Source organism: Gymnoscopelus microlampas (assembly GCF_963454915.1).
Source record: "Gymnoscopelus microlampas genome assembly, chromosome: 14".
NCBI lineage: Eukaryota > Metazoa > Chordata > Actinopteri > Myctophiformes > Myctophidae > Gymnoscopelus > Gymnoscopelus microlampas.
This window is the reverse complement of record NC_139951.1, coordinates 48,195,450-48,214,440: the sequence shown is the minus strand read 5'-3', so window position 1 is coordinate 48,214,440 and position 18,991 is coordinate 48,195,450. Positions and strand designations below refer to the sequence as shown.

Genomic DNA, 18,991 nt, shown 5'->3' with positions numbered 1-18,991 from the left:
ATGGCGCACACGGTCCTGGGTGTGGCGGCTGGTGTCAGCCAGGGGCATGCCTCTCCTCCTGCGTGTAGTTTCCTCTTATGCTTCCCCTGGACCGGCTAGGCTAGGTCCGGGGGGAAGGAGGGCCTAATTCTCTTATACCTTATACCTAGTAATATGCTTACCTAAAACCCCTTCTGTGCGCTTCTGTGGCGTGCAGAGTGAAGGTTTTAAGAGGGCGTACCCAGTGACGCGAAGGGTATTTATACCCCAACCGGTTTCGCGCAACATGACCCTAGCCAATAGATTATTGTAACCGAGAGTTCATGTGTTGTGCTCTGTGCATCGCAAGGGGCCGATGATATCCCATAAGTACGCATATTACTACAGAACTAAGAAAACTGGGGTTACATACGTAACCCCTAGTTTTAAATGGCTTTTAACACTGGACTGCTCTGAAAGACCCCCTTTCCCCATTGAACACTCGATTTGTGCTTTCCCCTCCTACGCCCCTGCCCATTCCACTGCTCTGCTTTTATTAGTTTTTAGGTTGAATAAAAGAACATTGACTTTGGACTTCTTGCCTTACTGTGTGGTTTTGTGTGGTGTTACCCCATATATGGTCACTGTTTAGATCCCAAACCTTTGGCTTATTTTATTGCTCACACTATTGTGTAACACATTTATAAACTCACTGACAATAACATCAAACCAGTGTGAGTGCTTTGTTCTAACAAGACATATGAACCCTTTAGAATGTTCTGTGTTTCTGCATAAAATGTGAAATAAAACAGCAAGTAGATAAAGAGAACCCAGTTAAATAAATGAGACAAAGAATACTAAACATGATCATCTATTTATCATAGAAAATTATCACGATAAGGCTCAGGGACGGGTAAGGACCCATAATGCAGGAACACACAGGAAGCCAAGTGATGAAATAGAACCAAACTTTACTTAAATAAACAGGAAACATAACTTAAGTACACCTTCACAGAGTGAACAACAAATCACTTGAACTTGTGCAATACTTGTACCTTGACCCTTGACCTTGAATGAGTGTCTGTGAGTTGGAAGTCTGAAGTGAAGACATGGGCAACATACGGCCCGGGGGCCGGACCCGGCCCCCTGACCATCTTAATCCGGCCCGCCAAGTCCTCAAAGAAAAACAAAATGACCCCCACCAAAAATGTACATTCTAAAAGGCTGCCGTATGTTAATTGTTTTTAGAAATAATTATTTAACTACACCAATTAATAGTCATTAATATTTACCGTTTGAGTACTATACCTACCTGCATTCCCCCATCCATACAGTAAGTACTCAAATGTTTTATGTTTATAATGTTCCAGTGAATCAGTTGACCGTGAGTCCATATTAATAACATAATGGAATGTGTTTGATCAGTGACCTATGGAGTGGTGCATATCAGATAAGATGCTTTATAGGCTCATTTATTAGTTGATACGGCATTGACGTGGATTGTTTTATGCAAGTCATCTTTTTATTGTGAGGCCAGAGTACACCTGAGTGATACAGTACAGCTGCTTCAGTTACATTTTGTAACTGAAAATTATTGTTGTGAAAGCAAGTACCTTATTGTAAAGTACTCTGGCATGTCTACCAAATCCATGCAGTTTTAACATAATTCAGCACTATGTGTTTCAAGTTTCAATTCAATTGTACAATGTGTGGGCCCTCACTCACTTTATGGAAGTCAGTATGGCCCCTTGGAAAGAAATCTTGCCCACCCCTGCGCAGACATGGGAAACATACGGCCCGGGGGCCGGACCCGGCCATTTGACCATCTTAATCCGGCCCGCCAAGTCCTCAAAGAAAAACAAAATGACCCCCACCAAAAATGTACATTCTAAACTGTTAATGTTTTTTAGAAATAACTATTTAACTAGACCAATTAATAGTAATTAATATTTACCATTTGAGTACTATGTTGTTTATTATGTTTTATGTTGTAATGTAACAGTGAAACAGACAACCTTGAGTCCATATTTATAATTATAACATAATGCAATGCATTTGATCAGACCGATGGAGTGGTGCATATCAGATAAGATGCTGTATAAAGTTATAGGCTCATTTAAAAGTTGATACTGCATTACCGTGGATTTTGTGCAAGTCATCTTTTTATTGTAAGGCCAGAGTACACCTGAGTGAGTAACATAATTCAGCACTATGCATTTCAAGTTTCAATTCAATTGTACAATGTGTGGCCCCTCACTCACTTTATGGAAGTCAGTATGGCCCCTTGGAAAGAAATCTTGCCCACCCCTGCTCTACACCGACTCTCTGAAAATAGCAGATCTACAAGCTTTCAACGCCCCCCAGCGTGAGGCGTTGAGAGCTTGTAGATCTGCTATTTTCGGCTAATGTTCCCCATCATACAAAGATTTGGCGGACCCCCTGTAGTAACTCTGAGGACCCCCTAGGCCTAGGGGTCACGGAACCCCTGTTGAAGACCCCTGATCTAGTGTATATTGTATTGTTGTTGCTGCTCAGTCTTATGGACATTTATCAATATTTAACTGCTTTGAGGGACAAACATAACCTTATAGATTCTCTCCACTCTTGTATTTACATTCTTTTTTATTTATGTCTTTCTTTACGTTATTTTTTGGGGGCTTTTATGCCTTTATTATAGATAGGACAGTATCTATCTACAGTATGTAAACATTCAGTTTAAAAACAACAACAAAGTAATAAACTTTGATTGAAACATGGGTTTCATAAGGATGTGAGTGGTTAGAGATGCTGTCTGATGATCACAAGGTGATCGGAAGTTTCCAGCTAAATGCATTAGAACAGTGGTTTTCAATGTTTTTCATATCAAGGTCCATTATTTATTCGGCATTTGAGCCACGGAAAACCGTTTGATGAGCTTTAGCCTCTCACACCGAAAACTTAGAATATGTTGTTATCGTTAGATATGATGCTGTCAAAATAACAATTATTTACGTTCTCTGATTGTGTACCTGTATAGTAAGTAATGCAGATGTTTAACAATTTGACTCTGATTTTTGACTTTGAGAGTGTGAAATGTTATACTCAAGATTTAAAGATCTATAAGGGTCCATGTGGTTATCAACTCTCCATCATTTAGCTGGAGACCACCTGGAACCCCCTCAAGGACCACTGGTGGTCCCCGGACCACTGGTTGAGAACCGTTGCACTGACAAGTCCTGGAAAAGACGCACTGTGATTGGCCAATAGTCAACGCGCTGTGAGCGCTGTGATTGGCCAGTAGTCACTTTGAGTGTCAGTTTGCCTACGCTAAAATGGCAAAAGACATTGTATGCGCACTAATGTTGATTTTATGAACTTTTAAAAAAATTTAGTCCAGTTTCAATCGCCCTTGTTCGTTTTTGTCATATTTAGTCAACCCTCATGCGTTTTTATTTAGTCAAGTTTTAGTCGACTAAAAGTGGAGCATTTTAGTGTTTATCTTAGTCCAACAAGTATTTTGTTTAGTCAACAAAAACGGTTTACATTTTAGTCTAGTTTTAGTCAATGATAACTCTTTTAGTCTACTTTTATTCCATGAAAGCGTTTTGATTTTACCAACTGATCCCAGTACAGCCCAACACTAAACACCTGGTTATAGAACCAATGTCCAGTTCTACCAACTGATCCCAGTACAGCCTGACAACACAACACCTGGTTATAATATAGAACCAACCCACACTGATCCCAGTAACACAACACCTGTTTATTGAACATGGGTCTTCAACAGGGGGTCCGGGACCCCTAGGTGGTCCTTAGATTTACAATGGGAGGGCCACCAATATGTGTGTGACAGGATATTTTTGCTTTTACTTGAACCCTAGCATCCCTATTCTGAGGGAAACATTTGCCGAAAACAGCTGATCCACAAGCTCCCTATTTTCGGCAAAGAGATTTGGTGTAGAGGGGGAAAAAGAGTGAACCAAGTACAGAGCCCAAGGTAAAGTTTACCAAGAATTGAGGGTTTAAGTGGTACATTTCTAAAATAAAAATCAATGTGTTTCTCCTCAACAGTCCAGAATGTCGTCTTCCTGGAGACAGATGATGCAACATCGTACTGTGTCTTTAATCTGATTGGTTGATTCTTCTAAACTACTCAGCAAACCCTCCATTTTCTCTCAGACTTTAGAACGTCTCTAGAAGTCAACACCTGATTATTGATCTGTTTATTCTGATCAGTTTTTAATTTCTTTATTCAGTTCAGTTCAGTTTGTATCAGTGATGATGAAGATTCCAGCCACCCTCCTCATCCTCTCCTCTGTACTTCATGTCAAAGCAATCCCAGGTGAGAGTACATCACATTTATGTTATTATATAAACTATATACATTTATATATCTGTGGTTATGTAAAGTATACATTTATATATCTGTGGTTATGTAAAGTATACATTTATATATCTGTGGTTATGTAAAGTATACATTTATATATCTGTGTTTATGTAAAGTATACATTTATATATCTGTGGTTATGTAAAGTATACATTTATATATCTGTGTTTATGTAAAGTATACATTTATATATCTGTGTTTATGTAAAGTATACATTTATATATCTGTGTTTATGTAAAGTATACACTGTATATACTGTCATTATTACAAAAAAATATGGTTATTGTATATAACATACATTTGTATACTGTTATATATGTTCAAATGTGTTCCTACAGTATGTTAAAAACTGTCACTTTTGAGGATTCAAATGAAAAAATAGCCAAAAGTAGCAGATCTACAAGCTTGTAGATCTGCTACTTTTGATGCTTTTGTGTGACACTGTAGCCTACTATTAAATATGAATATTAAATTAATATTAAATACTGCTAAATGTGAGAGGTTTCTCAACAACGATATACATGTTATTCACATTATTCATATTATTCATATCAATATAATAATAATTAGTATTAATAATATTATTATTACATTTTAAGTATGTTGAGTAAAAACTGTAGATTTATATACATCTACCATTACTGTATACATAATGTGTTTTATCACCTGGACATGTGTCTTTGCGCTCCATCCTTCAGCAGTCACTTTAATTAGTGCGGTTGCCCTAACAGCCCTATTAGTACTCTTCCCACTTTCTTTATTTACTTCTAGAAACCGCTACTCCTCCCACAGTTTATTTTTCCCAATTATTTTTTAATTAACATATGTCAAATTGACCGGCTTCACCGGGAATCGTGTGCTTGTATTTTGCTAAGGGATTGGTTGCATAGTTTTATTGATATTGATTTATTAGTGCATTAAATTTCCCCATCCACTTTAATGGAAAAATGAAAAGGCTCCCATTCAAGTATTTTTCATCTCAGAAACTGTAAGGGCTTAAGTTACAACACTTGGAGGGGAGGTTCATAATTTAGTGCAAAATGATTTATACAAAAATTACACCAGTTGGCCTCATGGTGGTGCTATAACAACCCACTTTACATTATGGCCTATAACTCTTGGTATATGCTACAAGCTCCCAAAATGCTTGTAGATCTGCTATTTTTGAATAGCCAAAGAAATCTTAAAATGACACGGATGCGTTCCCGCAGTCTTAATGGGTTAATGACTCCCCTACACACACACACACACACACACACACACACACACACACACACACACACACACACACACACACACACACACACACACACACACACACAGCAAAATCTAAAACATATGGATGAAATAAAACAAAACAATCTAAAACATCATGTAGGTGTTTGTTAAGGTCAAAGGTCACTGTCCTTACCGTGGATTGTTTGTGTTTGTGTTTTAATTTGTATTTATGTTTGTTTATTTTCAGCGTTCCATGAGAATCTTCAGGTAACAGGTTGTTCAGATACAGATGGAGAGAACATGTTTGGACTGGATGGAGAGGTGAAGTGGTACGCAGACTTCACCAAGAGGAAGGGGGTGGAGCCTCTGCCTGACTTCATAGATCCATACGACTACCCAAAAGAAACTTATCCACAAGCTGAGACTAGTCAGCACATCTGCAAAGAGAACCTGAAGGCGTGTCGCATTGGCATGAAGGAGCTAACACTGGAACCAGGTATATATAAATACTATAATACTATAAATATGAACATAAAGGCCCTGATGGCTACGGTAGCGGTCCGGGCACCTATAGGCTACTGATGCAGCCTGACAGTGTGTCGTGGGTTCGAATGCCTTTACTCCCCATCTCTCTCTCCCCATGTCCTGTCAGACTATCTGTACTATCTAATAAAGGCCCTTTAAATATGAACATAATATTAATTATTAACTACACAACTGTTGAACATATTTGACCATCAATGAAAACATTTAAATATACCTGTATAACAAAGTTTACGTTTTTAATGTTGAAATATGTTATAAATTCTCAAGTTTGTTTTTTAAATGAACAAGTGTAAACATTAATATGCTTTATTGTCACATACATAAGAAAGAGAACACACACACACACACACACACACACACACACACACACACACACACACACACACACACACACACACACACACACACACACACACACACACACACACACACACACACACACACACACACACACACACACACACACACACACACACACACACACACACACACACACACACACACACACACACACACACACTCTCTCTCTCTCTCTCTCTCTCTCTCTCCTGGGTCTCCTGAATGATGTAACATCTCTGTGTGTTTGTGTATGTTATGTATCTACAGTAGCTCCTGACACCAAGATCTTCACCGAAGACGAGACTGAAGTGGGAGTGGACAACGTTCTCATCTGTCATGTGACTGGTTTCTATCCCGCACCAGTGACCATCACATGGACCAGGAACAACCTCAACCTGACCAGTAACATCACAACCACCATCCCATACCTGAAGATAGATGGAACCTTCATCCAGTTCTCCAGAGTGAAGTTCACACCAGAGCAGGGAGACATCTACAGCTGTACAGTCAACCACCAATCACTGCCTGGACCTGAGACCATGATGTGGGGTAAGATCTTCAGGATGAGAGAGAGAGAGAGAGAGAGAGAGAGAGAGAGAGAGAGAGAGAGAGAGAGAGAGAGAGAGAGAGAGAGAGAGAGAGAGAGAGAGAGAGAGAGAGAGAGAGAGAGAGAGAGAGAGAGAGAGAGAGAGAGAGAGAGAGAGAGAGAGAGAGAGAGAGAGAGAGAGAGAGAGAGAGAGAGAGAGAGAGAGAGAGAGAGAGAGAGAGAGAGAGAGAGAGAATTTTAGTATGAAGTAATAGACCAACAGTTTTACACTGCAATATATATTATACACACATCATCCCTACAATGTCACATTCTACCTGTTACACAGCCCTTACTGGACCACCCAGCCTGGTGGAGATATGCACCACTTTATGTAATCTTGATTAAATTGTGTGTGTGTGTGTGTGTGTGTGTGTGTGTGTGTGTGTGTGTGTGTGTGTGTGTGTGTGTGTGTGTGTGTGTGTGTGTGTGTGTGTGTGTGTGTGTGTGTGTGTGTGTGTGTGTGTGTGTGTGTGTGTTTGTTTCTCTCCAGCTGTGGACCATGACATCCCAGCTCAGCCCGGTGTGGGTCCAGATGTGTTCTGTGTGGTGGGGCTGACCCTGGGTCTGCTGGGGGTTGCCATGGGAACGTTCTTCCTCATCAAAGGAAAATAATGAAACTAAAATAATTATACTCATGTTATAAATAAAGCAGCACTATATAACTTTCCTCTTCTACCCCGGATTTGAACCCGGTGTCCTGCGCAAGTGCTGACATTTTTACCTTTCAAGCTAATAGAGCCTGCCTGCTTGCTCAGGGGATAAATTGAATCTTTACCATAAGGTCACAATTCGTGTCAGATCCTGTGTCTAGGTGAGACATGACCTTTGACATGATCTAAATGTCTCAATAGAAGAGCAGGGAGACCAAATACAACCACCCCAATTATATAAGTTATATTGTATTAACATACTACCATATAGATTGTATAAGTTATATAATAGCCTATTAACATACTCTACCATACAGATTGTATAAGTTATATAGTAGTCCATTAACATACTCTACCATACGGATTATATAAGTTATATTGTATTAACATACATACTCTACCATACAGATTATATAAGTTCTATAGTATTAACATACTCTACCATACATATTGTATAAGTTATATAGTATTAACATACTCTACCATACATATTGTATAAGTTATATAGTATTAACATACTCTAACATACAGATGCATTGTCTATTTCTCGCTTCAAATGTTTAGCTGTAAATGACATGGTGTTTTAATGGTCATGTTGGATACAGCACACAATTCAAGCAGTGCAGCAGGTGCTCTGAGGTCTGTTATTGAGCTAATCTGTCATTATTTAGAAATAACGCACCGCTGAATTCAGTGATTGACCAATCAGAATCAAGCATTCAACCAAGCTGTGTAATAAATTGTATTACTTTCTCTACCATACATATTGGACAAACTTACATTTTATTCATTATAAAAAAAGTTACATTGTTCCGCTTTAACATCATCTAAAGAGTTTCTCCTTGTCTGGACACATACTGTTCAAATTTAATTAACTAACAGGTCTGTAGGATATGATTGATCTTAAATTTTACCATCAATATTAAAATCTAAATGTGTTGTGTGATTGGGTGAGGTTATAAACAACATTTAGTAAATCTGTTTATGAATCAATGATTTGAATAAATGTATTTAAAAAAACATTCTATGACTTAAATACAATGTACTGCATCCCCTTTGTGTTTGTGACATGATATGAGATAACATCAGATATTAATTATACGATGAGAAGAGATATGATATTAATCAGATACATGAACTTTACTTTTTATAGAAACTTTATCTAAATCAGATTGACATGTATGAACCCAAACATCCATCTGTCTACTACCGCTTATCTGGAATCCAGTGGTGAAATATAGAATCCTAGGGGACTGGACGTTATTTAGTTACCAGGGGGGGTGGTGCAGATGTAATTTCGTTGTTTTTTTTCCTTGACCCCCCCCCAGACCTCCAAATATTTTTCTTTGACCCCCCCCTGAGTGAGTGTGGGACCCTTGCGTGCGCAAAATTTTGCGCGGTTCTGGGCGGATTATGATACTTTTTTGTGTGTCTTTGGTTACTTTATTTCGGTTTTAGGTTTAGGGTTAGGTTAGGGTTGTGTTATTTAATTCTGATTTTACCGATTTATCGTCATTATTAAAAAAAAAAATGTATGGTGCCTTTTTGCCGCCTCTCCAAACTGCCGCTCTAGGCGGCCGCCTAGGTCGCCTCTATGGGTGCGCCGGCCCTGATTTCGTTCCATATGTGTCTTCTTGGGGTTACAAAAACACCCTAAACGAAAGAAAGATTGAGCAACTATGTTCTATTTTTCATATTAACTACTAGTACTCGTTTACAATCAAGCTGTCAAAAACACAGAGTCGGGCGTGAGTTGTTTTCTCTCTCGCTCGCTCTCTATCTGTCTCTCTCTTTTTCTCCCTCCGATCATAGTCAGTTTCCATATGCAACAGAAAACACTGCATACAAAGCTTCATATCATAGCATGAAAACATCAAATAACCAAAGTAGACAAAATAGAGACTAATAACCACAGAGTGCAAGAGTAGTGTGTCAGACTTTTGATTGATTGATTATTTTATTAGGCAAAAAATGTAAAACAACACATTTACATTTAAAATACTTTGTCTAACAGGTCCGTTCATAAAAGTCCTTGCAGACTTGTTTCCAATGAGGGCCTTGGTATTCAATTCATAGACATATATAGTGGCACCACAGTTCGAATATCATTACACAAAGAAAATAAAAATAAAACAGCAAAAAAATTAAATAAAATAAAACACTATGTACAACAAAAGAAATAAAAAAAAAAGGGGGGAAAGATATGTACAAGAACAGGGGGTGGGGGTCGGCTGTCTAACAGGAAAATGGTACTACCTCCTCTTTTGGCCTCCTGAAATGTGATTTTTTTAAGGCTCTTTTATATGAGCCCAGCGAACTGCATTTTTTGAGGGATGGGGTTAGACCATTCCAATCCTGGGTGGCAGTGCTGTAGAAGGAGAATTTGCCCATGTTTGTTTTATGGGTGGGTGGTACCAAATTGTTGTTAACGCTCCCTCTGGTATTGTGACTGTGGGTGTAAACCAAAATGCATCACATCTGGCAAACACAATAACGCGCGCGCACACACACCGAGCCCGAGCCACCCCGCAAACTTTACTCCACTTGCCTAGAAATCTCTGCGAAATGGGCGAAATCTCTGCAAAATGAGCGAAATCTCTGGATGAAATCTCCGACTTTTTGGGCGAACGTCCGGCCGGGCGAAAGCTCTGGTATTCGTCCAACCATACATAAATAAATATAAATGAATGCTATTAAAGTGCTGCACGTTTGACTTACCAATATGATTTAATAGTGCTTTATTTTAGGCAAAGTCCTTTTAAGGTCGGAAACATCCAATTCATGCAACGTGTGATTCAATGGACAAGTTAGATGGTTCAGTCTGTTGAATCGATGCAGTCCACAGTCTATTTATGATCATTTTGGAAATGATCTTTCCCCACTGATACAGGGAAGAGACAGATTCTGAGAGCAATGTCAACATTGGAAAACGGATGAGCTGTCGCTCTTTTAGTGGAAGATACGATGTGTCAATGAGCTGCTCTCATATTTACATTTGATGAGGAAACTTCTGTTGGTTGAAATATTGAAAACATTTTCAGTAGTTTTGCTATATTTTAGTTTTTTCTGTGCTGTTCTAACCGCTTTTGGGCACGGCTGAGATATTTCCGTATAGTCATTTTGAATCATCCGCTACCAACGTGCTGCTGCTACGTGAAAAAAAAACGCCAGATATGTTAAAAAGCAAGAGAATGTGCCCGCCCAATCATTGGGCGGGCACATAGCATGGGGCCCCAATACTATGTGCTTTTTTCCAGCCCAATTACTTAAAATTGGCCTATCTGGCAACATTATTCACTCAATAATCCTAATGAGACTCCCACTGTGGGAGTCTCATTAGGATTATTAAACGCGATATAAATAGGGGAGTATAACACTATGAAAAACTAAACATTTTTAACATACATAATTCAATAAATTAAAGTTGTATGACCCCCCCCCCTAAAGCCAAAATAAAAAAAACATGGCCCTCCCCAGGGCTAAAAAAAAAAGTTTGATGACCCCTCCCCTCTTCTGGGCCATACCAACCTCCGGTAAATAACGACCAGTCCCTAGACGGGAAGTAGAGATTTGGTGTAGAGGATAATAATAATAATAATAATAAGGGTAATAATAATAATAATAATAATAATAATAACTAGAAAAAGTGCTCCTCGGAGCACAACTCTCCGCTGTTGGGAATGTTGGGAATGTTCTATCTGTATAAGTGTCCTATCCGTCCTGTCTGTATAAGTGTCCTATCCCTCCTGTCTGTATAAGTGTCCTATCCGTCCTGTCTATGTAAGTGTCCTATCCGTCCTGTCTGTCTAAGTGTCCTATCCGTCCTGTCTGTGTAAGTGTCCTATCCAATTGTTACAGTATCCGCCATTTCTCAACCATTTCGTGATTGTTCCTGTCTTACCTCACTCTTACCAGACTTGTGTTGGGAATGTTGGGAATGTTCTAATTCTTATGTTCTAACTGTCCTATCCATCCTGTCTGTATAAGTGTCCGATCCGTCCTGTCTGTATAAGTGTCCTATCCGTCCTGTCTGTATAAGTGTCCTATCCGTCTTGTCTGTATAAGTGTCCTATCCGTCCTGTCTATGTAAGTGTCCTATCCCTCCTGTCTGTGTAAGTGTCCTATCCCTCCTGTCTGTATAAGTGTCCTATCCGTCCTGTCTGTATACTGTAAGTGTCCTATCCGTCCTGTCTGTATACTGTAAGTGTCCTATCCGTCCTGTCTGTGTAAGTGTCATATCCCTCCTGTCTATGTAAGTGTCCTATCCGTCCTGTCTGTGTAAGTGTTCTATCCGTCCTGTCTGTATAAGTGTCCTATCCGTCTGTATAAGTGTCCTATCCGTCCTGTCTGTATAAGTGTCCTATCCGTCCTGTCTGTGTACTGTAAGTGTCCTATCCGTCTGTGTAACTGTCATATCCCTCCTGTCTATATAAGTGTCTGTCCTATCTGCCAATTATGTATCAGCCATGCAGCCATTTCGTGATGGTTCCTGTCTTACCTCACTTTGACAGTGGCAAAGACACTGTCAAAGTGACGCCATGTATTTATACAGTATTTCACCGTATTGTCACGTGTCACGTGAGGCTTGACCAATCGGTGTGTCATATTTAGAAAGTGAAAACAATACTCTCCTGCGGAGAGTAATAATAATAAGGGTAATAATAATAATGATAATAATAGTAACAATACTTTCTTAATAAGAAAGGTGGAAGAAGTACTCTTTTTACTTAATTTGTTTTTAACTTACAGTATGCAAAAGTAACAATACCACCATGTAGAGAAATATTCTGTTATAAGTGAAATTCCTGCAATCAAACTTTTACTGGAGTAAAATGACAATATAGTATATAGAAAAATATAATATAAAGCATATTCGCTTCTTTCCATTACAAATTAATCTGCTGTTATTTTGGTTTGACATCTGCCTAGTAACAAGTGATGTGTGAGAGTGTGTGTGAAAGAGGGAATTAAATTTTTTCATTGGTTGTTGTGGAGTAGAAACTACTAAAAAAAGTGAGAACGTGTTCAGTTACATCAGAACGTCAACTGATCAACACTTCAACTAAACTCTCAACTCTCAAAACTGATACATCTCAACTCATCATGACTTCAACTAAACCATGGCTCTGTGTTTCACTGTGTTTCTTCTGCTTACATGGAGCAGGTAAACTTTATTTAATTACTTAATAATTCACACATTATTCACACCTCTATAACATCTCTGTGTTGATATTATAGAGATAATAATATTGATGACATGTTAATGTTCTGTTTCCAGATGGATTTCCACACTATAATGCTGCCCGCTGTGTGGTTAACTCCACTGACCTGAAGGACATGCACTACAGATTCTCATATTATTTCTATAATCGAGAGTTCTCCAGGTTTGACAGCAGGGTGGGTCAGTATGTTGGCTACAATGAGTTTGGTGTGAAGCAGGCAGAGGCCTTGAATAAAGATCCTGGACACATAGCTTTCATGAAATCACAGCTAGAGCACTACTGCAAACCCAACGCTGAGATCGACTACCCCAATGCTCTGGAGAAGACAGGTGAGCTGATCTCAGACCAGCACTAAACACTCAATCACCTCATAAACTATAACATGACATCATTATAAATCATTAATATTCAGAGATGATTCATGCTATAAACATGACTATAAAACATTGATCCATGTAACAAAGCATTTGTAATTTTTTCAAAAGTTTGACAAAAGGTTTTAATGATTTGTACAAATGACTATATGATGATATGAAGGTTAAACAAGTAGTTTTCAGTTCTGATCTGAGAAATACTAGTGTAGTGTAATTATGAATGAAATTAATTAAATGATTATTAATTCATTATTATCATTATTATTATTATTATTATTATTAATAATGTTATTTATATCATTTATATTATTTTACTATTACTATTATTATTATCATTACTATTATTACCCTTATTATATATTTTTTCTTGTTGTTCCAGTGATTCCCAAAGTGAGAGTGGCCTCACAGACGCCCCCAGGTGGTGGTAAACACACTCACATGCTGAGGTGCAGCTCCTACAGGTTCTATCCTAAACAGATCCTGGTGACCTGGCTGAGAGATGAAGAACCTATCACCTCTGATGTGTCCTCTACTGATAAGCTGCGGCAAGGAAACTGGTACTACCAGCACCACGCCTACCTGGAGTACACACCCAGGTACACACCTAACACACACCTATACATAGAAATACACACCTAGGTACACACCTAACACACACCTATACATAGAAATACACACCTACAGTAGGTACACACTTAATAAGAGACATAATATAAAAACACATTCAAGTATCTGACAATGTATAAAGTCACCAACTTTGATGAGGCAGCATATGTGTTTATGTTTTATTTTTTCATTTCCTGAAATGTTAATATTTTGTTTCAGCAGAGATATGTATTATATAATAAATATAAATATATGTAAAACTCATACACAGACTAAAGGATGTTCAATAGCACTTTATTTATTTATTAAATACAATCAAAAAGTTAAAACACTGTGTGTGTGTGTGTGTGTGTGTGTGTGTGTGTGTGTGTGTGTGTGTGTGTGTGTGTGTGTGTGTGTGTGTGTGTGTGTGTGTGTGTGTGTGTGTGTGTGTGTGTGTGTGTCACAGATCAGGAGAGAAGATCTCATGCATGGTGGAACATCCAGGCCTGACTGAACCTCTGATTTTGGACTGGGGTTAGTTACTCTACTGCTGTAATCTATTACTGTCATCATGACTAAACCTCTAATTGTGGACTACAGAAAACAGTGAATATAGAGTTACAAGACCTATAAACACTACATACAGAACATAGTGAAACTAAAGTACATTGGAAAGTAACTACGTACATTTACTCAAGTACTGTACTCTTACTGTACTCTGTACAATTTGGGGGTACTTTTACTTTTCTGGAGTATTTCCAAGTTTCAGTACTTTCACTTCTACTCCACTACATCTCAGAGGACAATATTGTACTTTTACTCCACTACAATTATTAAAAAAATGTAGTTACTAGTTACTTTGTAAAACATACATTAACCACTTCAGCCATGTCTATTTGAAAATAGCAGATCTACAAGCTCACAACGCATCGCTTTGCGACGCATTGTGAGCTTGTAGATCTGCTATTTTCAAAGGATTTTTATACATTTGTAAACATGTGAAATGGCATTTTGTGCATAATGAGTACTTTTACTTTTAGTACTTAAGTACATTTTGATGCCAATACTTTTGTACTTTTACTCAAGTAAATTTTGATTACCGACTTTTACTTGTAAGGGCACGGCCCCACCGCACTTTTATTTTACCTCTGGGACGGAATCTGCCCATGCTTTGTCAATGCAAATGCGTGGATTCATGGAAAAGACCATGAATCCATGCATTTGCATTGACAAAGCATTGTCATATTCTGCCCCAGAGGTAAAATAAAAGTGCAGTGGGAGCGCGCCCTAACAGAGTATTTCTACATTGCAGTATTGAATCAGAATCAGAATCAGGTTTATTGTCACATCACAGGTTTACAAGGTAAAAAAAGTGGGTGAAATTCGTTTAGAAAGAAGAGGGGGGGAGGAAGAAGAAGAGGGGTGGCGGGCAAGTGGGAAGCTAGATCAAACAAGAGAACAACAGAAGGCCAAACAAGTTATCTACATATTTACAAAGTACCTGAGATAAAGAAACAAACTAAGGTGCCTGAGCATGCACATATACTGTGCATGATATACTTACTGTATGGACGTTAAGGTGCTTAGAGAAAAAAGAGCACAATAAAGACGACAAAAGTCAATGCGTTATACATGGGATTAAGGTGCAAAAGGTCAGTGCGTGTCCACCTAAGGTGGACTGACCCTGGTATAATCCGCAAGTAGTTCCATGAGGGAGAGCAACAAAAAAAGTAATTTGTACCTGGTGTAGTCCACAGGTATGTCCAAGGGGGAGCTAAGTCCAAGTCATTTGTCCCTGGTATAATCCAATGTGTTCAGGAAGAGCCAGAAAGTCTGCGACCAGCTGGGCAGTACCGCCTGTTGTCAGGCTGCTGAACAAGGCTCATGCCTCATTCAGCATTCTGACAGCAGCCGAGTTAAAACTGCACCAGAACCTGGTGGTGGAACTCTTGATACTGCGGTAGGGCCCCTTGCCCGGCCGTGGTCGGGTTTTGAACAGTTTGTGACTTGGGTGGTGCTTGTCTTTGATGATGCGCTTGGCTTTGACCACGCACCGCTTTTTTATACCTTTACTTAAGTAAAGGAATTTTGTACTTTTTCCACCACTGTTAAAGTATGAAATCAGGGAAACATGACCGAACACTTAAAACAATCAGGGAGCAGAAAAAAGGTAATAAATGTTAAAAAGCTGACCATACAGAGACTGAGGAGAGAACCCTGACACATCTACTGTTACTGTTACTCAGCTGTCATCTGCTGTCATAATATCATATAATATGATGTAATAAATATGATGTCATATCATGTGTTTTATCAGATGACTCCATGCCAAAACCAGTGAAGAACAAGCTGGCCATCGGAGCATCAGGTCTGGTTCTGAGTCTGGTCTTGTTCCTGACTGGATTCATCTACCTGCAGCGGAAGAAAAGAGGTGATTTAACTGTTTAATTATTGATAACTAATATGTTTAATTAATTATCTACTACCAGTGGAAGAAAAGAGGTGATTCAACTGTTTAATTATTGCTAATTCATATGTTTAATTAACACGTTTAATTAATTGTCTTCTACCAGTGGAAGAAACAAGGTAAATGTGTAGCAAGTCTGTGTTACCAGCCTCCAGGTTTGGTTCTCTCGCTCTCTCTCTTTTTCTTTTTTTAAACCATTATTGTCTCCGCCAGGCCGAAAGGCATGGCGAGAGAGTATGTTTTACCCCCCGTCCGCCCGTCCGTCCGTCCGTCCGTCCGTCCGTCTGTCCGTCCGTCCGTCCGTCTGTGGACAGCTAATCTCCCGCACCGTTGGCTTGATCGCAATGAAACTGTGCACACACACTCCCTGGATGCCAATTCTGAACCTTTGCCCCAATTTTTTCACATGGCCCTGATATAGCGCCACCAGGAGGCCGCTTTTTGCAAAACACATTTTTTCACAGTAGTCCTACATATTTTGTCCAAACATCACGCAAATCGGTACGCAGTATCTCTATAGTCATTAAACGAAACAGGTTTTTCAGATTTTTCATATTCCATCCTGATTGGCTAAAAATGGCTTCCAAAGTTTGCAGGACTGCTCCGTTTTGAACAAAATGCCTCAAATTATTAACACAGCATGCAATTTCCGTGAAACTTTGCACGCACATTCCCACTATGCCGAGGAAGAAATTCCACTTGAGATTTTTCTAATCAGCCTCATGGTGGCGCTATAACAGCCCAATTCGTGTTTTTACCTATAACTGCACCAATCTGTGTAAAACTTTGTATGCGCAATCCCTAGAGGTCAAGGAAAAACCTTTATCCTGCATTTTTCACATCTGCTTTTCATAGCGCCTCCAGGAGGCCGACTTATGTAAAACATATTTCTTTACATTACTCCTTCCGATTTTATCCAAATTTCACACAGATCGGTACACATGATCTCTATAGTCATGTGATCAAGATGGATCTGTTATTTTTCATATTCCATCCCGATTGGCTAAGATTGACATCTACAGTTTGCAGGAGTGGCCCATTTAGAACAAAATGCCGCAAATCATGAATGAATCGTCCGATTGAGGCCAAACTTTGCACGCACATTCACACTATGTTGAGGAACACATGCTACCCTTTTAACATTGGCCTGTTATAGCGCCACCAGCAGGTCTAATTTTTTAACAAAATTCAAATCCTCAAATCATCAATGCAGTGTCCGATTGCCGTGCAAGACCTAAGAAGAAATGGCACCCTTTTCACATTGGCCTATTATAGCGCCTCCAGGAGTCCACAATAGCCTACCTGACCTGGCGGAGACCTGTGCTCCGAGGAGCACTTTTTCTAGTTTATTGTCTTTTCACAGAAGCATTCATCATACATATCTCCATCATACAGTCATTGAATTACTTCATATAGATCTATCACAGGCTGATGATACATCCTCATGAAGTCTAGAGAACCCAGCCTTTGGTATAATAAGTACCATGTAGAACTGGACACTGAATAAGAGAATGTCTCACACAAATAGAAGACCCATGAACACACTCCAAAACCTCCTCTGAGATCTCTTCCACAAGATTGATCAGATTGATTTAATTGATCAGATTGAGGTGTAACAGTCACAATCAGCTAAGAGGTGATTTAACTGTTTAATTATTGCTAATTCATGTGTTTAATTAACACGTTTAATTAATTATCTTCTGCCAGTGGAAGAAACAAGGTAAACGTGTAGCAAGTCTGTTACCAGCCACCTGTGTGGTTTGGTTCTCTCGCTCTCTCTCTTTTTCTTTTTTTAAACCATTATTGTCTCCGCCAGGCCGAAAGGCATGGCGAGAGAGTGTGTTTTACCCCCTGTCCGTCCGTCCGTCTGTCCGTCCGTCCGTCCGTCCGTCCGTCCGTCCGTCCGTCTGTGGACAGCTAATCTCCCGCACCGTTGGCTTGATCGCAGCCAAACTGTGCACACACACTCCCTGGATGCCAATTCTGAACCTCTGCCCCAATTTTTTCACATGGCCCTGTTATAGCGCCACCAGTAGGCCGCTTTTTGCAAAACACATTTTTTCACAGTACTCCTACAGATTTTGTCCAAACATCACGCAAATCGGTACGCAGTATCTCTATAGTCATTAAACGAAATGGGTCTTTCATATTTTTCATATTCCATCCTGATTGGCTAAAAATGGCTTCCAAAGTTTGCAGGACTGCTCCGTTTTCAACAAAATGCCTCAAATGATGAACACAGCATGCAATTTCCGTGAAACTTTGCACGCACATTCCCACTATGCCGAGGAAGAAATTCCACTTGAGATTTTTCTAATCAGCCTCAGGATGGCGCTATAACAGCCCGATTCGTGTTTTTACCTATAACTGCACCACTCTGCGTAAAACTTTGTATGCGCACTCCCTAGAGGTCAAGGAAAAACCTTTGCCCTGTATTTTTCACATCTGCCTTTTATAGCGCCACCAGGTGGCCAACTTATCTAAAACTTATTTCTTTACATTACTCCTTCCGATGTAATCCAAATTTCACGCAAATCGGTACACATGATCTCTATAGTCATGTGATCAAGACGGATCTTTTTAATTTTTCATATTCCATCCTGATTGGCTAAGATTCACATCTAAAGTTTGCAGGAGTGGCCTGTTTTGAACAAAATGCTGTCAACCATGAACG

General features: G+C 39.3%; 4 protein-coding genes across 6 annotated transcripts in view; all 4 read left to right on the top strand.

The window, feature by feature from the left end:
• Nucleotides 1-18,991, top strand: part of LOC311060821 (mamu class II histocompatibility antigen, DR alpha chain-like) — a 72,435-nt gene that overhangs the window by 23,082 nt on the left and 30,362 nt on the right. The window lies entirely within an intron of this gene.
• Nucleotides 1-18,991, top strand: part of LOC311060816 (H-2 class II histocompatibility antigen, E-S beta chain-like) — a 45,274-nt gene that overhangs the window by 17,986 nt on the left and 8,297 nt on the right. The window lies entirely within an intron of this gene.
• Nucleotides 4,129-18,991, top strand: part of LOC311060823 (mamu class II histocompatibility antigen, DR alpha chain-like) — a 45,583-nt gene continuing 30,720 nt past the window's right edge. The window contains exons 1-4 of the mRNA XM_084079167.1: nucleotides 4,129-4,279; nucleotides 5,790-6,038; nucleotides 6,695-6,976; nucleotides 7,507-7,907. Coding sequence (XP_083935293.1) covers nucleotides 4,216-4,279; nucleotides 5,790-6,038; nucleotides 6,695-6,976; nucleotides 7,507-7,628 — 717 coding nt within the window. The 5' untranslated portion in view covers nucleotides 4,129-4,215 and the 3' untranslated portion in view covers nucleotides 7,629-7,907. The remainder of the gene's footprint in view (nucleotides 4,280-5,789; nucleotides 6,039-6,694; nucleotides 6,977-7,506; nucleotides 7,908-18,991) is intronic.
• The window catches only part of LOC311060278 (H-2 class II histocompatibility antigen, E-S beta chain-like), a gene marked incomplete at its 3' end in the record, with an annotated part of 43,257 nt that continues 37,014 nt past the window's right edge, over nucleotides 12,749-18,991 (top strand). Inside the window, exons 1-2 of the mRNA XM_084078414.1 lie at nucleotides 12,749-12,830; nucleotides 12,945-13,217. Of these exons, the coding sequence (XP_083934540.1) occupies nucleotides 12,770-12,830; nucleotides 12,945-13,217 (334 nt within the window). The 5' untranslated portion in view covers nucleotides 12,749-12,769. The remainder of the gene's footprint in view (nucleotides 12,831-12,944; nucleotides 13,218-18,991) is intronic.